This window comes from Apiospora kogelbergensis (assembly GCF_038363985.1).
Source record: "Apiospora kogelbergensis strain CBS 113332 chromosome Unknown utg000007l_segment0_segment0, whole genome shotgun sequence".
Classification (NCBI taxonomy): Eukaryota; Fungi; Ascomycota; class Sordariomycetes; order Amphisphaeriales; family Apiosporaceae; genus Apiospora; species Apiospora kogelbergensis.
This window is the reverse complement of record NW_027117424.1, coordinates 1,948,371-1,965,102: the sequence shown is the minus strand read 5'-3', so window position 1 is coordinate 1,965,102 and position 16,732 is coordinate 1,948,371. Positions and strand designations below refer to the sequence as shown.

Sequence of the window (16,732 nt, the reverse complement as noted above, 5' to 3'; positions counted from 1 at the left end):
CTATCCCGTATTGTTCAATGCCAGGAAGGAAGCCCATATCTTCTTGTTCGAATGCACGTTCATCGGATGTTCCCTGCTCCGTGCTACTGCTCCGTTGAGCTGAGAGTGAGCCTTGCTGACTGCGCCAGTTTCCCCGCTGATGTGGAAGCCGCGTAACATCCCAGCCATCTCTTCTCCCACCGCCGCCGCCATGGAACGCCACCAGCTTTTCTCACGCCTGGTCCCAAGGCCCCTGATCCCTGGTATTAGTCCAAGGGAAGGGGGAAAAGGTGAAAGGTGTCTAGGTACACGCGCAGGATGCTTGATGCTCGCACTTCTTGCTTCGCCGATGAACCTACTCTTTACAACTCTCGTACGAGCATTTATCCAACAAAGACATACATATGGCAGAGGAGAAACTCAAGGCGTTATTCTTGCATGTTCTCTCACGTTGGGGTGGATTTGTTTTCATTTTTTTTTCTTCTTTCTTTTTTTTCCCGACACACCCCCACCAAGAGCTGATCCCTCTTCTGCTTCTATGCCGCCCTAGCAACGACGACTTGCAACGTGCTGCGTATTACCTAACCGATCTTCCCGCACCTCCCAAACAGACGTCATGCAGTCACATTTGCTGAGGAGCGAGGAAGTGCTCGCACCCAATTGTCAAACAAACATAGAGCCCAATGATGGAGTGAATAAATGTGCTTGTTTTTCTTCTATTTGGCCCGAACCGAGGGTTTCACCATCATCCGGACACCGGGCTAGTAGGACGAAAAAAAATCAGCATGCAGCTAGGATAAGTGAGTGTGGTAAGCAGTAGGGAACGAAGGCTGGAAGGATGGACGGCGGACTGGGTTTACCCTGCGCAGCATACTACGATCGCCTCAGGTTCTCCAGAAAACCCTCGTCACAGGCTGGGCTGGTTCTGGGCTGGGGGATTCTGCTGGGGGTCCTGCTGGGGGTCCTGCTGGGGGATGCCACACTGTTGGGCACTTGGCTATTGGCTTGCTTATGGGAGGGGGCTGTGTGCGCAACCCCCGAGGTGACGTTTCGATAGGCTAAACACTGCCAAGTCATCCACATCCAGGCTGAGGTGGGCAAATGTGGGCAGGCAGGAAGACAAACAGGCACTGCGCCACGCTTATCACGAAACGAAAGAGGGACGATGAAGTAGCCGGTGACTGCGAGTGTACGTGTGTGCGCGTGTGTGCGTTGTGCGTGCGTGTAACTGTAACTCGCCGTCTTGTTTTCGCTCGGGATTAATAAACCTCCCATCCTCTTGCTTTGGACTTCTGCGTTGCCCTCTGCTCTCTGCTCTCTTCCATTCTACTATTCTACTCTTGTATTTCCTGTCTACATTCGTTTCGAACGACGACTTTTGACGAATACACCCCCAACCAGCCCACACTCGCTCGCTCGCTCAGGGTATTCTGGCGGTATTACATCATCACCACCACCTGCAACCACATCCGATCGACCCACACCTAAACCATCAAGTAGCGACAGCAGCTTAACCATGGTCAGCGTAGGAAGAGTCTTCTGCGTGGCGCTACCGTTTTTACTGGTAGTCGCTAGCATCATCTGTTTGTTGATCGCCGGCCTCACCGGCGTCACATCCACAGACCTCTACCTCTTCCGAGTCAACACAACCGGCTTATCCATCAATCCGGTAACGGCGAAGAATCTATTAGACAAAGCCCAGAAGAGCAGCCGTGATGTGGACGCCACCGTCCACCAACTCACCAAGGACCAGGCCGCGCCTGCCGGCGTTGACCCGGCCGCCCTCTTGAGCAACAACATCACCGCCGCCGACCTCGGCCTCGCCGACCTGTACGACATCAACCTCTGGGGCTACTGCCGGACCGGCCAAAATGACAAGCGCAACTGCACCAAGGCCCAGTTTGACTGGGCTGAGACGTACCTGAACACGTCCACGCTGACGACGGTCGGAACTGCTGCCGGCGTCAAGGTCGAGCTTCCCAAGGAGCTCGTCAGCTCGCTTAACGCTTTCAAGTCTGTAACCAAGTGGACCGAGATCGTCTACGTCATCGCCATGATCGCTCTGGGTGTCGAGCTCTTCTTCGCCCTCTTCACATCGTGCTCGCGCGCCGTGAGCTGCCTGACCTGGGTCATCGCGGGTATCGCGTCGCTCGCCGTCTGCGCCTACGCCGCACTGATGACTGCCATGTCTGTTGTGGTCGTCGGCGCCGTCGAGGCCACGGCCAAGTGGTATGGAGTTAAAGGCAACGTCAACACGTCCTTCCTCGCCGTCACCTGGTTGGGCGCCGCCTTTGCGCTCGCCGCCAGTATGTTCTGGGTCTTCACCATCTGCTGCTGCAAGCCCGAGAGCCGCTCCCGCTCGCACCGCCGCTCCGGCAGCGACCAGGAGAAGTTCATCCCCAACGGCAGCTACGCGCCCCTCCACGACAACCGCGGCAGCTACGGCCAACCCCAGCAGCCGTACGGCATGCCGCCCCACCAGTCGGGCGGTATCCGTCACCACGACATGGCTTACGAGCCCTATAGACCCGCTCACTAAGAGGCAAAAACTGGACCAGTGTTTTAGTACGTCTCGAGACAGGAATAAGGCCGATCTTACGATTCGCCGGATGGAACAAATCTTAACGAAATCACGTGTACATTTCTTCGGCGTTTTGGCTTGGGTATGACGAGGAGGTATTAGAGGAACGGCTTAGCATTCGATTTGGATGCAGGCTGGGAGGGGGAAGTAATACTATACCCTGTTTGACATAATAGATTAAAATGTCAAATACAATCTAAATCTGATCATATACCAATATCTATCCACGTCTACCTCTACGTGTCGAGATGAACGATTCACAAGCTACAGCCGCTCTATAACTATATCACAAGGGAACAAACTCGATATGCGTACTATAGGCGTACGCCTTGCGTATCGAGTGGCAGCTGGAATTTTGCTCGCACCAGTGGGAAATGGTGAGCAAGAATTGCCTGAGGTGGGCGCGAGTAGACTACCGGCTGTGAAGGTCAAGCTTGGTGGTAGGTCAGCAAAGTAATGAGGCCAATTTGATTAGCTGACATGCGTGGACGGCCATTGTTGATTTGGGGTTCCTGCCTCGACACGCCCGTTGGGCTCTTCGATGATAGCGTCTTTGGTTCGAAGATTCCAGTCATCCATGTAGACAGATCGTAAGGAGATGCTGGAGATACTTGTTTAATAGGTAATGCCAGGTAGCCCAGATTCGACCGTCGCGCACCTCGTGATGAAAATCGCTCCATATTTCAATACATCTTGGTATTGTTATACTTCTCTAGACCTTTGCCTGTACCTTCACTTTTGTCTTGCTTTCTTTCACCCATTCTGAAAATTACGATTAGGTGTCCTGTGTATGTATGCTGTATTAGTCGGTCCTGCCGCGCCGTTATCGAAGTCTCGGAACCAGGGCATCAAGGCCATGACTCTTGAGTTGAAAATTATACATCCTTCCATCGCGGTACGTGGTATGTCCAACATATAGCATGGACAAAGAGTCTTCCACCATGCGGATGACCTGGAGAGATGTCAGGCTTTACGACGAGGCCCTACACCCACCATCGCTTGAAAGCCTGCCCAGGCTCGCGGGAACAAAGAAAGCATCGGTAGCCAACACTGATGGCAGTATCAGTCGAGGTCATCATGCTAAAAAAATGTGGACAGCTTTTCGGGATCAGGAAGGGATCTTGGGAGGAGAGTTGCCTATGGGATGAGGGGAGAAAGGAATGTATGAGGCGTATGCCCTTCAGGGGGGTCGCATCATGATAACAACATATTTCCAGGACAAAGGAGTCATTACTGGAAACATGCAGTGTTGATCTCGGGATACAGTCAAGGTCCTCAAGGAGGGCAGTCTTTCACAGCGGGTTTCATCTGCTTCGTTGGCAAAAGTACTGTAGTTATAGGTGGAAGAAAGGCTTTCCGGAGATCGAAGGGCTCTAAGTAACCTCCTTTGCTCTTTTGGCTGTTTATAAGTTGTTGGGCGAGTCTTGATTCTCGTTAGCGGGTCTGATGGTGTGCTGTTGGTAATCTACAGACAGGTCATTCATATAATCAAAGAGTTACATCTTGAGCCAACATCAGCAACAGCCGATATGGTGGCCACCCTCGCTTAAGATGTGCTAAAAAAGCCACAAAGCTATGCATTCGTTACATCTACTGGGAAAAGAAGAATTCGGTCGTGTTCATTAGTGGCGATAGCTGCTCTGTGTTTTCCTGGCTTCCTCGGATGAATAATGGTTTCGTATGAAGTCACGGACCTCACCTGCGTCCTTCGTCTTCTCGTCGTGCTGCGAGGTCGACCAATTCCGCATCCCCTTCCGCATGGCAATAATGTGCATGTGAAAGTGAGGGATGCTGTGATCTGGATACAGGTGCAGGCCAAATTCGAAGTCGGCAACCTCGAGGTCGTTAATCTTCCACTCCAGCTCCTTGTAGTGTTCCAAAGCGAGCTCGTGGCCCCGATGTGCCACGGCCTTGGCTTCCTCCCTCGCCGCCTCTGTGCTTGCCTCCTTCGCATCCTCCAGGGCCTTCCCCCACACGCGGTTTATGGCATCAAGTTGGTGCTGTAACACCTTCTCCTTAAAGTCCGCTTTGGGCCAATTCGACCCAAAGAGTCTGATAATCTTGTCTATAACACCGACGTTGGAGTCGGTTAGGGAGACTCCGTTATAGACCGACTCTGTGGTCAGACCCAGAAGGTGGATCATGGACATGCCAGCACTCGCGCCGTGTTCAGGATACTGAGCTATGTCAAAGGACGCATGATTACCAACGATGATGACATCTCGGCCTGCAGCGAGTATCTTTTCTGGGTTGTTTTTGTTGAAGTTTGTGAAAGGGGTCTTGGGCTTTACCCCTTTGTCTCTTGTGGAATAGGCGTGCTCTAGGTCATTCCCGAGATAAGCATTTACGTCTTCCTTTGCGCTGGCGTCTTCCCAGAACTCGAGAAACTGCTTCTCAATCTCCGCCTGCTTTCCCTTGAAAGACCCCTCATTGACCCCTTTGCGCCATTCCTGCTGGTACAGTTCCAAATTTACTGCATCATTCCCCATGGCGTTGCTGTCTTTGGGGTAGCTGGAAGTTGGTGGCTGATGTGACGATGGCGTTTCCATTGAAGAAGATGCAGGCGCGGTTTTTGGCTCATCCCGTTTCCTAAACCAGGAGAACGGCATGCTATGTTTTATAGAAGAAATTCTGTCAGGTCGGTTTCAAGTAAGAATTATGTCAATTAAGTCGCACACTCAGCATGTGAAAGGCGATATCCCGGTGAGACAAACAACAAAGGGATAAAGTTCCGGCAAACCCCCAAACAAGCTCACAGATGTGCGCAAGTCTTTCTCTATATAGCAACAAAGAAGCGGCGCATTCAAGGAGAAGAGGCAGGGTTCGTTCAATGAGCCTGGATTGAGGCTGTGGGTGGGTGACAGATGCCGGGGAGGGGGGGGATTAATTACAATGTAGGGAAGCGAGCGCAATCACCTTGAAATGGGAAAACACATGAAGCCGGTGGTTTTCTCCTGACCTGGAATAGGTGTGCTATCATCAGCTGCTAGCGCTTCGTTAGTCGCCTGACGATGGCTCTTGGTCGTTGAGGTGAGAAGGTGAGCCCCACACGAGGCGGCTGTGTCAGCTGCTGCTCGAACTGCTGGTGCCTGGGCAGGAGTCCGTCTGGAGCGCTTGTAGCAGTGGCAGGAGCAGTAGCAGTAACAGTAGCAGGAGTAGATTCAGACATGGGGAACGTCCCGTACGAAGGCCGGTTATGAAGCTCAAGGAAAGGGACCCTGGGTCGGCGTTGGTTTGTGGAGGTAGACAGAGTGGATTGGGTAATGCAACTGTATTGAATGAAATGGGGCTAGCACAGTAGATTGATCATGCCTTTCCTTTCAATTGCCAGGTACCGACCGAATGCACAAGGGTATTTACGCTTCCCAGGTCCTGGGCTAGATATAGAAACAAAATAGCCGCCCGGCGACAGGGAACAGGTTGCTTCCTGGTGATGAGATGCGATGCGATGTGATGCGATGTGATGCGATGGATGAGGTGGGGTGGGGGTGGGATAGATAGGAGGAGGTGAGCGGGAAAAAGGCGACCGGATACGGCCAGCTTTACATTGTTCGCAGATGGCATTCGGACTCCTTCACCCTCCCAGGTTGTCGATGCAATTGCACTCGAACCTATCAACCCGCTGGGGGCTGGGCAGGTTGATTCAGTGTACATACTGGGATCTATGTAGCTTCAGTCCCGAAGGTGGGGTAGTATCGGTCAACTGCTTGCAAGGCCAGGCAGGCCCGAGGTTGACAGCAAGGCTGATTCGGACTCGACCATGGATAGACCATGCTGATATGGAAATACTTCTAGTATTCGTGTGTCCTTAGTAATAAGACAGACATGCCAGCCAGGCGGTGGATAGGGAAGAGGGCACCGTGAAGTTAGTTACAACTCTCTTTATAAATTCTTAAGAACGCCTCGATTCTATCGAATTAGCGGTACTTTCTTTTCGATCTACCGCCTGCCAGCCCCCAGTCTATGCCTAATCAACTACGGGTTGGTTTAGTCTTGGGAGCTGGTGAGGCTTGAACACGGCGTAACACATGTCACCTGGGCACCTGGACATCTTAGCCACGTGTTTATTGTAATCTCGTAATTCCTTGCTTCATGGGTATCTGTCTACTGCCAGCCCTCCTCCCTCTCCAAAGTCATTCGCACCGTATTAACATATCCCTGCCTCCTCTCGATCAATCATCGCCCCAAGTCAATAGCATTTGGCCACTCGTCATTCGTCGGCCGTCTAAGTAAGCTTATATGGGAATGAATCCACCGTTGGCGTTGGTGGGGCTGTGAGTACAACGACACTATGCATCACGACCCTATGCATCACGACCAGCTTTGCGACGGATGCTTCCGATGCGCTTTTTCAGGCCAGTGGTAATGCGCTTGCCGGGCGAGCTGCTGGATGTAGCCCGGGCAGCTGAGCTGGAGGTGCCCTCGCCAAAACTCGAGCTGCGACTGCGCTGACGGACCATCACATCCCCGTTTTTGCTGGGAGACGACTTCGAGCTGCCTGTCGGCTGCATCTCGTAGACACCAGTTTCATCCGTGCTTGGGGACTTGCCGTGTTTGAAGGCTCTCTCGATGGTGAACGCCTCGCCTTTGCCCTTCACGTCATCGGGATGATAGTCCTGGGAGGACACGTTAGTTTGTGGTTGTGACTGTGAAGTAGCCGTGATGTTGGCTGTGCTGGGCTCATCATCTTCTGGTATGGAAGGAATTTCATAGTTGTGGTTCCAATATGTACTGGTGCGATGGGACAGCTGCCAACTTACAATATCCTCGTAGCGGCGGGATGGACCACCACTAGCCATCGGATCCCGTTGCAAATCTGTGCCTTCCTCATAACTCATCCGTCTGCCGCTTACATCAGTCGCCCCCGAGGGATGTTGGCAGTGCCTTGCAGAGGAACATGCTTTGTCAGTGAGTCTTGCACGAGCTCTTTGGGCGTGGCCTTCAAAGCCTCCTCATTGGTCGTCTTCACGGCTTCGATTGGTGCATACTTCTTGTTCGCATTGCGCGAGGCCAAGGTTGCATCAAATGGACCTTCGTGATGGTAAGAATGCCCCAGGATGTTATCGAGAGAGTCAATAGGGTCAGCACGAGGCAGAGTCGTCTTTCTAAGATGGTGGCCCCTGTTGGCGGCCTTAGTCTCTCTCTTGATCTGGTCGAGAGGGCGATGGGACATGTCGCCAGGAAATCGCTGGCTGAGAGAGGCGCTTCGGCCCAGACTGGTGGTCATTGTGTTTGATCGTCGAGTTGGGCGTGCACGTGAGCTGTGTGTGCGTGAAGTTGGCTGGCTCAAGCTCTGGGTGCGGGTAGGATTGGCCTGTGGCTGGCTGCTAATAGTTGGAAGGTCCGGTTCGGCACGCTTCAGTTCGGCGGGCTTCTTGCTGTGCAAGGAGGCGTTGCTGGTGTAGTCTGTGTATGGAAGCAAAGAACGTTCACCATTGGGGGCACCGAGGAAATTAATATTGTCGGGTTCAGTGAGCCCGTTCAGTTCTTGCTCAGCCTAGTTGCATGTCATATGTAAGCCTACATCATTTCCCTCAACGAGCAGCCAGAGGTCGCTGCTGCAAGGCACACGCGTCCCTTCGTAGCTGTCTGCAATCTGCAGGTGGGAGTGGGTGGCTGGCTAGGGGTATGATGTAAAACGATAAACGGAAGCAGGGACGGTTCGGCACATCATCGACGATGGCCCACCGTGACGTAGTGTGCGGGTAAGGGTCCCTTGTGGGACATCAATGTCCAGTAAATGGCAATGTGACAGCTGGTGGTGGGTGGAATAGCTGGGGGACTTCCACTCTGCGACAATGACGTCGACCCAATTAGACACAACGGCCGCCAACTAGTGGGAGCGGGCGGAGGCTAGCGGGGACAAGATGCAGACAGATCGGAAGAAAACGAACGAAGCAGGAGACATGCAAGAAAAGAAAAGAAAAGGTTTTAAAAAAGGAAATGCTCACGTACCTTGGCCTTCCATCGAGTTTCGCGGGCTTTCACGATCCGAAGTTCAGGGTCGTTCTTTTCCTCGTCATTAAAGGCTTTTCGCAGAGATCGACTGAGTCGACGGAACACTCCCGGCTTCTTCGTCTTTTGGGGGTGGGATCGGGGGCGGCCCCTCGTCTGTTATCACCGACAGCATCGTCATCAGCATCATCGGCGATGCTTTGATAACTACCCCGGCCACCAGAACCGCCAAGCGCACTATTGTCGCTGTCTTTTTTCTTGTGCGAGGCCATCTGGTTGAAGGGCAATACTGCAAGAAAAAATGGGTTGGAAGGGTTGTGATGTTTGGAAACCGAAGACGCAGCAAGATCGACCCGGTATGAAAGCTGGGCGACAAGCGGCAGCGACGATACTGACCAAAGTGAAGCCGCCGACGTTGCTAGTATACAACGTCGGTATACGGGTCTGCCAGTTCAATGCTCGATCAAAGACGATGACAGAAAATTGGCAATCTGAGGGATGATCTGCAAGGTACCGCACAATTGTTGATCTGGTTTCCCATCTGGGTTTCTAGCCAAAGGTCTTTCACGCGAAAGCCCCAAACAAAAAACCCAGGGAAGATCGTAAGCCAGCTCAAAACAATTGGCAACGCGATTGTTTTTATTGAGAGACCTCTGGTATTTTCTATGTGATTGCCCGTGTGCGCCTGCTACTTCGCTCGTTTACTGGTCCTTCACCCCGCGTTGGCGTTGACGTTGACGGATGGCTTCAGGCTTCCATACATTCTACACCATATACCTGAGATCTGATATTGCAAACCGGGCATTATGCCCCGGTGCTTCGTCATGAACGAGCCGAAGTTTGGTTCACGAGCTAGATACATACACGTGAGCAGCACCGTGAGCAGCACTTGACACCGGCACATTGGCTGGCACACAGGGACATTGTTACTGTTGCATGATATGTGCTGTGTCACACGGCGAGGCCGGCAGGTTCATCTGATATCTGATATGCTCTTCTTCTTCCGGATCTGCATACACAGCACCCCAGCAAGCCAGCCCTACGGATTATAGTGGCCATGCTTACAATGTGGGCCTGGAACATGTGCCTGACAGCTCCAAGCAGGGGCCAACGGGCGCCATGCAAGCCACCTTTCTGGACTTCGACCCATTCGTCTCAGCCAGATTTTCCATACTCGGAGGATTGCCATGTTATAGCGCCTTAGTAATTCTTAGTAGCTGGACCTCGTCTGGCAGGATTGGAGCCCATCAACCTTAACGGGCCATGGCTTTGTTAGTAGACTACTCATCCTCTGATTCGGATGCAGCCATCTCCAATGCCGAACCCGAGGCCAAAAAGCGTAAACTACAAACCTCCTCGCCGTCCACCGCCACGACTAGTACTCGGAACAGAAACCAGAGGGCCGTAAAAGACACCGCCCTGCCAGCCATACCACCACCCAAAGGATCATCATCATCACCATCAGCCCTACCCCCGCTCCCCAGCGCCTTCCACGACCTCTACGCCTCTACCGTTCGGGTCAGTACCCGCGACGACCCGGCCCTGCACCAGGGCCGCAAGCGGCAGAACCCGCACGTTGTGGGCCACTGGCCGTCGCATCTCTATGTGGAATGGCATCCGGCCACAACGTTGACCACTGCGGCGGCGGTGGCAGGCGCCATAAGTACGACAGAGTATGAGACTCTAGCCGGCCTCCTGAGCAAGCTTTCTTCCGCGGCTGCCACCTCCACTTCGGTAGCCCCTGACTTCCTGAAGACGTTCCTGACCTCGGACCTCGGCGCGCCGCTCCCGCTGCACATCAGCCTGTCGCGCCCCCTGTCCCTGACGACAGGGAACAAGGACGCGTTCTTGGACGCCGTGCGCGCGGCCCTGGCCCACGGAGCGGGGGTTCCGGTGTTCTCGCTGCGGCCGACAGGGCTGGAGTGGCACCGGACCGCGGAGTCGGCACGTTCCTTCTTGGTGCTGCGGGTCGAGCCAGTCGCGCCGGACGCGGATGCCGAAAGGTCACCGGGGGAGAAACAGGAGAAGAACCGCGAACTGACGCAGCTGCTGCGGCGCTGCAACGGAGTCGCCCAGTCGTTCGGCCAGCCGGCTCTGTATGCCTTTGCGAGCGGTCGCGGCGATGACAACAAAAAGGAGGGGTCAGAAAGGCTAGGGACTGACAACAGTAGTGGAAGTAAGGTGACGACGATGGACGTGGGCGATGCGTTCCACATCTCTGTCGCCTGGTCATTCGAACCGCTTAGTCCCGAGTTGATTGATGTCACCCGGCAGGTTTTCGAGGCAGGAAATGAACCGTATCGCGATAGGGTTCGAGACATGCGGGTTCGGGTAGATGGGATCAAGGCCAAGATCGGAAATGTGGTTACGCACATCGCGTTGCCCGAGGCAGGCACCAAAGGCCTCTTTGGCTTATAGGTTGTGCAAACACGCCTGTTCCTGATGAAAAGTAGGTTGAGATAAGACCAATTGTTTTGAGCATTCTCTATGATCCTAAGTGTGGAGTATGTGTATGCCCTTCTATGGACATGCCATTTTACATGTATCTATCTGTCTTAATATATTTCGGTCATCCCTGACCATTGTAAGAATGTTCTACCCAAAAACGCCAAGATCCGTTGTAAGAGGAATGCGATAATGAATTCAAGTCTTTAAATGCTGAAAACTCCGGTTGCCACTCGCAAGGCATGCATGCAGTCCATAGTTACAGGATAACAGTCTTTTGGTATCAGCATACAGGCTTCTCTACAGTTCGTCAGCTTGTCTTTGGAAACTCCAAAGTCTCGGAGTCACCGGCAGGCCGATATAGTACTCCCAGAGACGGTTCGCCTCCTCAAGAACGATGTAGTACCTGCCATCCGCCATTAGTTTACAATCACTGCTCATCTTGAATGGGTAAATGACTTACAAGTTCCGGGGAAAGCTGACCCAGCCCCGAATGACAAATTTGAACGCCCTGTAGACATTCATGAATTCCTCGTAGACTTCGTCGCGGACCGACTCCTCTTGTGACTCCTCGCCAGATTCATCGCTGCCAGCCCATTCGTCGTCTTCATGGTCCAAGGGCTCTACAGGTCCAGTACCAGTACCTACCGCGTGTGGCTTCTTGGCCCGATCGGGGATAGCACTCTTCTCCTTCTCTTCGCCATCCAGGAGCCCTCTGAAATACCTGACGTGTGCCATGGAATTACTGAGTCGCGAGTAAGTGTTGAATAGGGCCACCAGCTCCGTGCGCTTCAGAACGGGAACTTCCTTGCTCTCGTTATCGGATTCAAACAGAACCTTGAGGGCAGTGCCGTAACCTGCGGTTTGCAGCTTTCCCCATAAGCGGCACTTATCGCACCCGACACAGTCCATAATGCGGCTCACGTTGCGGAAGCGGTTTCGGAAGTCCTCCTTCAACGAGGGACCTTCGCCGTTCTTGAACATAAGGCTTTCGTCAAAGATCTCGGGAACACTCGCGGCGCCTTGCGTGACTGCGAGGACTTTCGCCTTGGTGTCGGCATCTTGGTCCCGGTCGCCCGTGCAATACGTATAATCCTGGATATGAGGGCCAAGTTTGGCAATGGCACGCGTGAGCAGAGCATAGTTGAAGTACAGGTTGGAGAGGCGTTCTGGGTGGGTATGTAGGCGGTGATAGTAGCATTGAAGGTTGGGTTGCCACTCGCCCGTTGTCTGGTTGAGGAATTCCCAACAGATGTGAGCCGAGATGCTGGTGTGCATGCCCGAGACGACGCGATAGAACACTCGCTTCTCAAGGCACTCGTCTTCGAATTCGAGCCCCGCCGGGCCCGGTGCTTGAACCTGAGTATTGAATTGCTGCTCCAGCATCTGCTGGCGACCAGCATCCTGCAAGACGGCTCGGAAATCGTGAGCTGCTGGGCCCTTGGGAGCTGAGGTCATACCGAGCGAAGCCGAGTGTGGGAAAGAAGACTTCTGGAAACAGTTCTCCCGATATATAGCATCCCACACCATTTTGGCACTGTCTCCTTGGTAACCCGTGAAACGCTCCGGGTTCTGAACCAGAGAGACGTAGTCGCCCTTGGCGGTCGCACTCTCATCTTCGGGAACGCAATAGTCTCGTTCGTCGCATTCGTCGTCGTATTCTACCACACAGCTCTCGCCCACATTCTCGCCCAAGAGTCCCTGTAGTGGCCGTTGTGGCCGTTCTTTTTGCAGCTTCTTGCCGGGGTGCTTCGCCAATGGGCCTTCCAGTTTGCCCAACTCACTCGCCCGCCATATCTCGGGTATGTCCTCCTCATTATCGAGTGTAGCTACGGCGCAAGCGATGTTGCCACACATGGCATCCTCATCGTTCCAGAAAGGACAATGCTTGTTGAATAGGTTGAGGCGGTAGTGGGAGAAGAAGTCGGTTTTTTGTGTGAGCGCATCGACGGCGGGTTTCACTTTCTGGTTGAGCGCATCGAGCGTGGAGTACGAGGCGCACGCATCAGACACGATGGTCTTCGGGGAGATCTGCAGCGAATTTCTGTTAGAGGTTGGGGCCCCATGATGACGGAGAGGCGGCGTTTCTGCGACAGCAGACGCAGCTGCGGCCAGGCAGCTAGCCAAGAGAAGGTATATAAACGTGGAAGAAATCAAGTGCGACATACTGCGCAACTGTCATCTTGAGCTATACTGGAGGAAGGTTTGCACTGGACTGGCGCACCCCACAGCGAGAACAAGGACAGATAGAAATGCTTCGCAGCCGGCCTCATGGCGGGCAGTCGATCCGGGAAATAGCTAGGTACTATATGTGTGTGTGTATAGGGTATGCGGAAGCCGGATGCTGGCCTTTTCGGAAGCTGCCAGTGACGGTGGTAAGTGAGGTAGGGTCCCAATCTGGAATTCGGCTGTAACGACGGGTGAAACGGGTTTCCAAGCCAAGGAGGCGGTATATGGATCCCAGGCTCGAGTTGGCCAGTTGACAGGTTGGCCAAAACGTTGGTAGCGAATGGACGACTAAACAGGCAAACGCATGCGATCGCAAGCTGTCTCCGAGCCCGAAACAAGCTTAATCGGAGTCGGACGAGGTGGGTTTGGCGTGTCTGTACGTAGGAAAGTATGCGGACGAGAGTTGAAGGGCGGGTGACAAGCGGTTTAAATTGAACGTCAATGAATCAATGGTTATTAAAAGAAAGATCTACAACAATACTACGTGGGTACTTGCCTGGCCTGGGACGGGGAAGTGAATCGTGTTCTTTTGCCTTCACCGGCTTACCAAGCCCCAGGACGGACAAAGGATTGGGAGAGACTGAGAGGGACAATATCATCAAGTAGCGGGATCCGTCGTCATTGGATGACATGGTTCGATTCATGGCCCGATCTACTCTTTGCGGGAGGCAAACCAAAAAGACAAGCGACAAGTGCCGTATTACGGGAGGCAATAGATTGGCTACCTCTCCTGAGCCAGTCATGGAGGCCCCTGGTTGCTTGCGGCTTGCTTGCTTCCATTGGCAACATCCATTGATCATATCAGCCAGGACCCATCTGGCATTGCTGTACATACCGTATCTCCATCCCTTTACATAACTGGACCGCTTTGCCATTGGCTAGCTGGATGCTTTAAATAGTATCTGGCCTTTTTGTTTTGAGTATAAATCTGGGCAGCACCTTAGTACCCCGGGTCTTACTACATATGTAACATGGAGTATATTAGGTACATATCATCTGTGAGTACGTCACTTATCCCCCAGGTTAGTATCCGAACCATCCATGTGTTAAGCTCAGTAACTAAGCAAACATATGGTCTTGTCTTATTTCTCCGTTTGCTTCGAATATTGCCCGGCTTCTATGTAATGGGGTCAAATAGAACGAACCATGCTCACAAGGCCACATGCTGCCGGCCATTTCCGTACCAGAATACACTACACTCCGGCCACGACGTGTCAAGATGATGTGCCAATACTATGAAATCTGTAGTCTTGGCTGCCAAGATGACCAATACCATTTCCCACAGACGTATTGTTTGGCGACTTATTGCGCAACCGTTCCATTCAGATTGCTATAGACCTCTAGCATTAAACCAAGCGCAAGTTACTGAGGTGTGGAAACCGATGTGCCGAAGAGCTGTAGCTGGTGTCTCGGTGAGGATGTACGCCTTGTCTCTTGGGGGTGCAGGTGAGCCGGTGTGTTGGTACCGCCTTGTCCAGAACCGATCCAGGATGGGATGCGAGGTGGGGCAGCATCAACGATCAACAGACCCCTCCATCAAGGGACGGCCAAAAGTAATAATAATAAAAAAACCACCTTTTCCCGAGGCGTCCATTCCAAATATCCTCGCCTTGAACGCCAACCAACTCGAGTCGAGCAGGTCCAGGTCCATCTTAACTCCGAGAGGCCCTCTTGCCGCAAATACGCCTGGTATCGGACCTAGGTGAACGATTACTTCCTTTGTCCTGTCAATCAGATGGACCATGTCGATATATCGCCGCGGACCCCGTCAGCTATCCATCGAAGGTCGGTTCAGGTATAGTATTTATATCTATACTGAGCAGCGGTTGAAGCGAGGAACCTGTCGTGAAAACGGCGTCGGAAGAGCTTGGTGAAAGAACAGCCGCAAATCGTCTCGATCCATTACACCATAAAAATGCAAATGTCGCTATGCAGTGTCGGCTCTAATTAGAGTACAGAGAGGAGGAGAGATGCCCAGTAGAGTAGCCGCGGCGGGGGTGGTCATGTCGCAGTGAGTGGATCACTGGGGAGGTTGGTAATTGAGCGGTCGCCTAAGGGGAAAATCCCACCTCGTTAGCAAAGGACATGATACGATAGACTGGACAGTGTCGCCGGCCGACTTACTTGAAGAGCAAAATGTGAGGCTCTGGTTCATGGACCTCATAGTGTTCCCATCCCAAGCTCTGTGCGTGCGCTGCATGTTAGCCGAGTCTGCGCCACGTCGGCGCCCCGAGAGACGCGTTCCAGCGAAGTGGCATACCTGAGTGATACCGATGGCGCGCCATTCGTCCTCCCACAACAGCTTTAATGTCCCGTGCGACGCATCGTGGTAATCCTTTGGGATGGCCTTTAGCATGGCCTTGGGGAGCTGGACGTGTCGATACTCGTACTCGCTGTCCGAGTAGCTGGAAAAGCCTTGTTAGCAACCGATGGCGCTGTACTGTTTGTAAAAGCCTTACCGAGCAGAGTAATGGATCGAGTCAATGAATTCCTCAAGTCGCGCCCGCTCGTTGTCGCTGAGAGGCCGAGGGACCTTGTTGCGGCGGCTTGTGTCGATATCCATCGGCATCTTGATTCTCAGGTTGTTGTCGCGTGGGACAGAAAGGGTCGGAGATGGTGCTTAATAACTGGCGCAGACTGGGAAGCTGCCACAGCGAGCGGCCTTATAGACCAACGGTGATGGCCTGAAACATACAACAAATATCCGAAGGGGCGCGGAGGGTTTGCTTTTGCTCGTATAAACAAAGAAAGAAGGAAGGAGGGAACAGGTAAACGTGTTGGTGGTGTTTCCGGGTGGTGTTTCCGCTCAAAAATGGGAAGTACGAAGTACGGTCAATCCTCCTAGGTTAGGCCATTGTAGTAGTTGAGGGTGCGAGTGTGGGCGGGGTGATTTGACTGGCTAAGAGGTCGCGGAATAAACGGGATAACCTGAACCTTTACTACCCATTAATCCATTGACATGCTACTACGTTATTCCAATTACATAACACCACTGCATTCACCCTTTGGACTGTAATTCGAGAGTGAAAAAGGTATGGACAGTTCAAATGAAACAATCTATATAAATTCCCTATTATATATTATAATTATTCAAGATTAAAAGAAGCTAGTTGATGTAGTAGTAGTAAACTCATGTTGTCCGATTTATTTCTGCAGCCTCTCGCTAGCCCATTCCCCAACTGAGAAGTAAACATTGGGAGCACGCACTAGCCATCTAAGTCAATTCCAGCCGTGGGGTTCCTGTGCATGAAGGTCTGTAGCAAGCAGCCTAGCAGCCACATGCTGCATTTGCAGTGGTGCATTCACCAGTCAGCACATACATCATCCTGGGGCAGCTGGTTAATCTACATACATATTGTGCGTCGTGATTCTGGGAACATACCTCCCAGCCAGGTCTCCCTTTAAATGCCCAGCGTGCATACCAGATCGGAATAGAAGCACGGCATATCTTAAGGTACATACATTTCCTGCCATTGAGCGGAAGTAGTCTAGGTCCATAGTATTTCTTCACCCAGTAAGTATTTCATACGTCCAGTAGAAACC

At 52.7% G+C, this 16,732-nt stretch overlaps 6 protein-coding genes across 6 annotated transcripts; 2 read left to right on the top strand and 4 right to left on the bottom strand.

Moving 5' to 3' along the window:
• Nucleotides 1-1,495: 1,495 nt before the first annotated feature.
• Nucleotides 1,496-2,518, top strand: PG998_010967 (uncharacterized protein; the record flags this gene model as incomplete). The annotated part of the gene is made up of 1 exon (XM_066877783.1): nucleotides 1,496-2,518. One exon carries the CDS (start codon nucleotides 1,496-1,498, stop codon nucleotides 2,516-2,518), a length of 1,023 nt encoding a protein of 340 aa, XP_066726837.1.
• Nucleotides 2,519-4,182: 1,664 nt separating this feature from the next.
• Nucleotides 4,183-5,049, bottom strand: PG998_010966 (uncharacterized protein; the record flags this gene model as incomplete). The annotated part of the gene is made up of 1 exon (XM_066877782.1): nucleotides 4,183-5,049. One exon carries the CDS (start codon nucleotides 5,047-5,049, stop codon nucleotides 4,183-4,185), a length of 867 nt encoding a protein of 288 aa, XP_066726836.1.
• A 1,815-nt stretch (nucleotides 5,050-6,864) lies between these two features.
• Nucleotides 6,865-7,787, bottom strand: PG998_010965 (uncharacterized protein; the record flags this gene model as incomplete). Its single annotated transcript, XM_066877781.1, is given in 3 exon segments — nucleotides 6,865-7,176; nucleotides 7,321-7,402; nucleotides 7,414-7,787. The coding sequence occupies 3 exon segments, from the start codon at nucleotides 7,785-7,787 to the stop codon at nucleotides 6,865-6,867; spliced, it is 768 nt and encodes a 255-aa protein (XP_066726835.1).
• Nucleotides 7,788-9,778: 1,991 nt separating this feature from the next.
• PG998_010964 (uncharacterized protein) lies at nucleotides 9,779-10,933 on the top strand (the record flags this gene model as incomplete). The annotated part of the gene is made up of 1 exon (XM_066877780.1): nucleotides 9,779-10,933. One exon carries the CDS (start codon nucleotides 9,779-9,781, stop codon nucleotides 10,931-10,933), a length of 1,155 nt encoding a protein of 384 aa, XP_066726834.1.
• A 327-nt stretch (nucleotides 10,934-11,260) lies between these two features.
• Nucleotides 11,261-13,233, bottom strand: PG998_010963 (endoplasmic reticulum oxidoreductin-1; the record flags this gene model as incomplete). The annotated part of the gene is made up of 3 exons (XM_066877779.1): nucleotides 11,261-11,366; nucleotides 11,424-12,991; nucleotides 13,129-13,233. 3 exons carry the CDS (start codon nucleotides 13,231-13,233, stop codon nucleotides 11,261-11,263), a joined length of 1,779 nt encoding a protein of 592 aa, XP_066726833.1.
• Nucleotides 13,234-15,209: 1,976 nt separating this feature from the next.
• PG998_010962 (regulatory subunit of cyclin-dependent kinase) lies at nucleotides 15,210-15,758 on the bottom strand (the record flags this gene model as incomplete). Its single annotated transcript, XM_066877778.1, has 4 exons — nucleotides 15,210-15,240; nucleotides 15,314-15,372; nucleotides 15,450-15,594; nucleotides 15,649-15,758. The coding sequence occupies 4 exons, from the start codon at nucleotides 15,756-15,758 to the stop codon at nucleotides 15,210-15,212; spliced, it is 345 nt and encodes a 114-aa protein (XP_066726832.1).
• Between the last annotated feature and the right edge of the window lie 974 nt (nucleotides 15,759-16,732).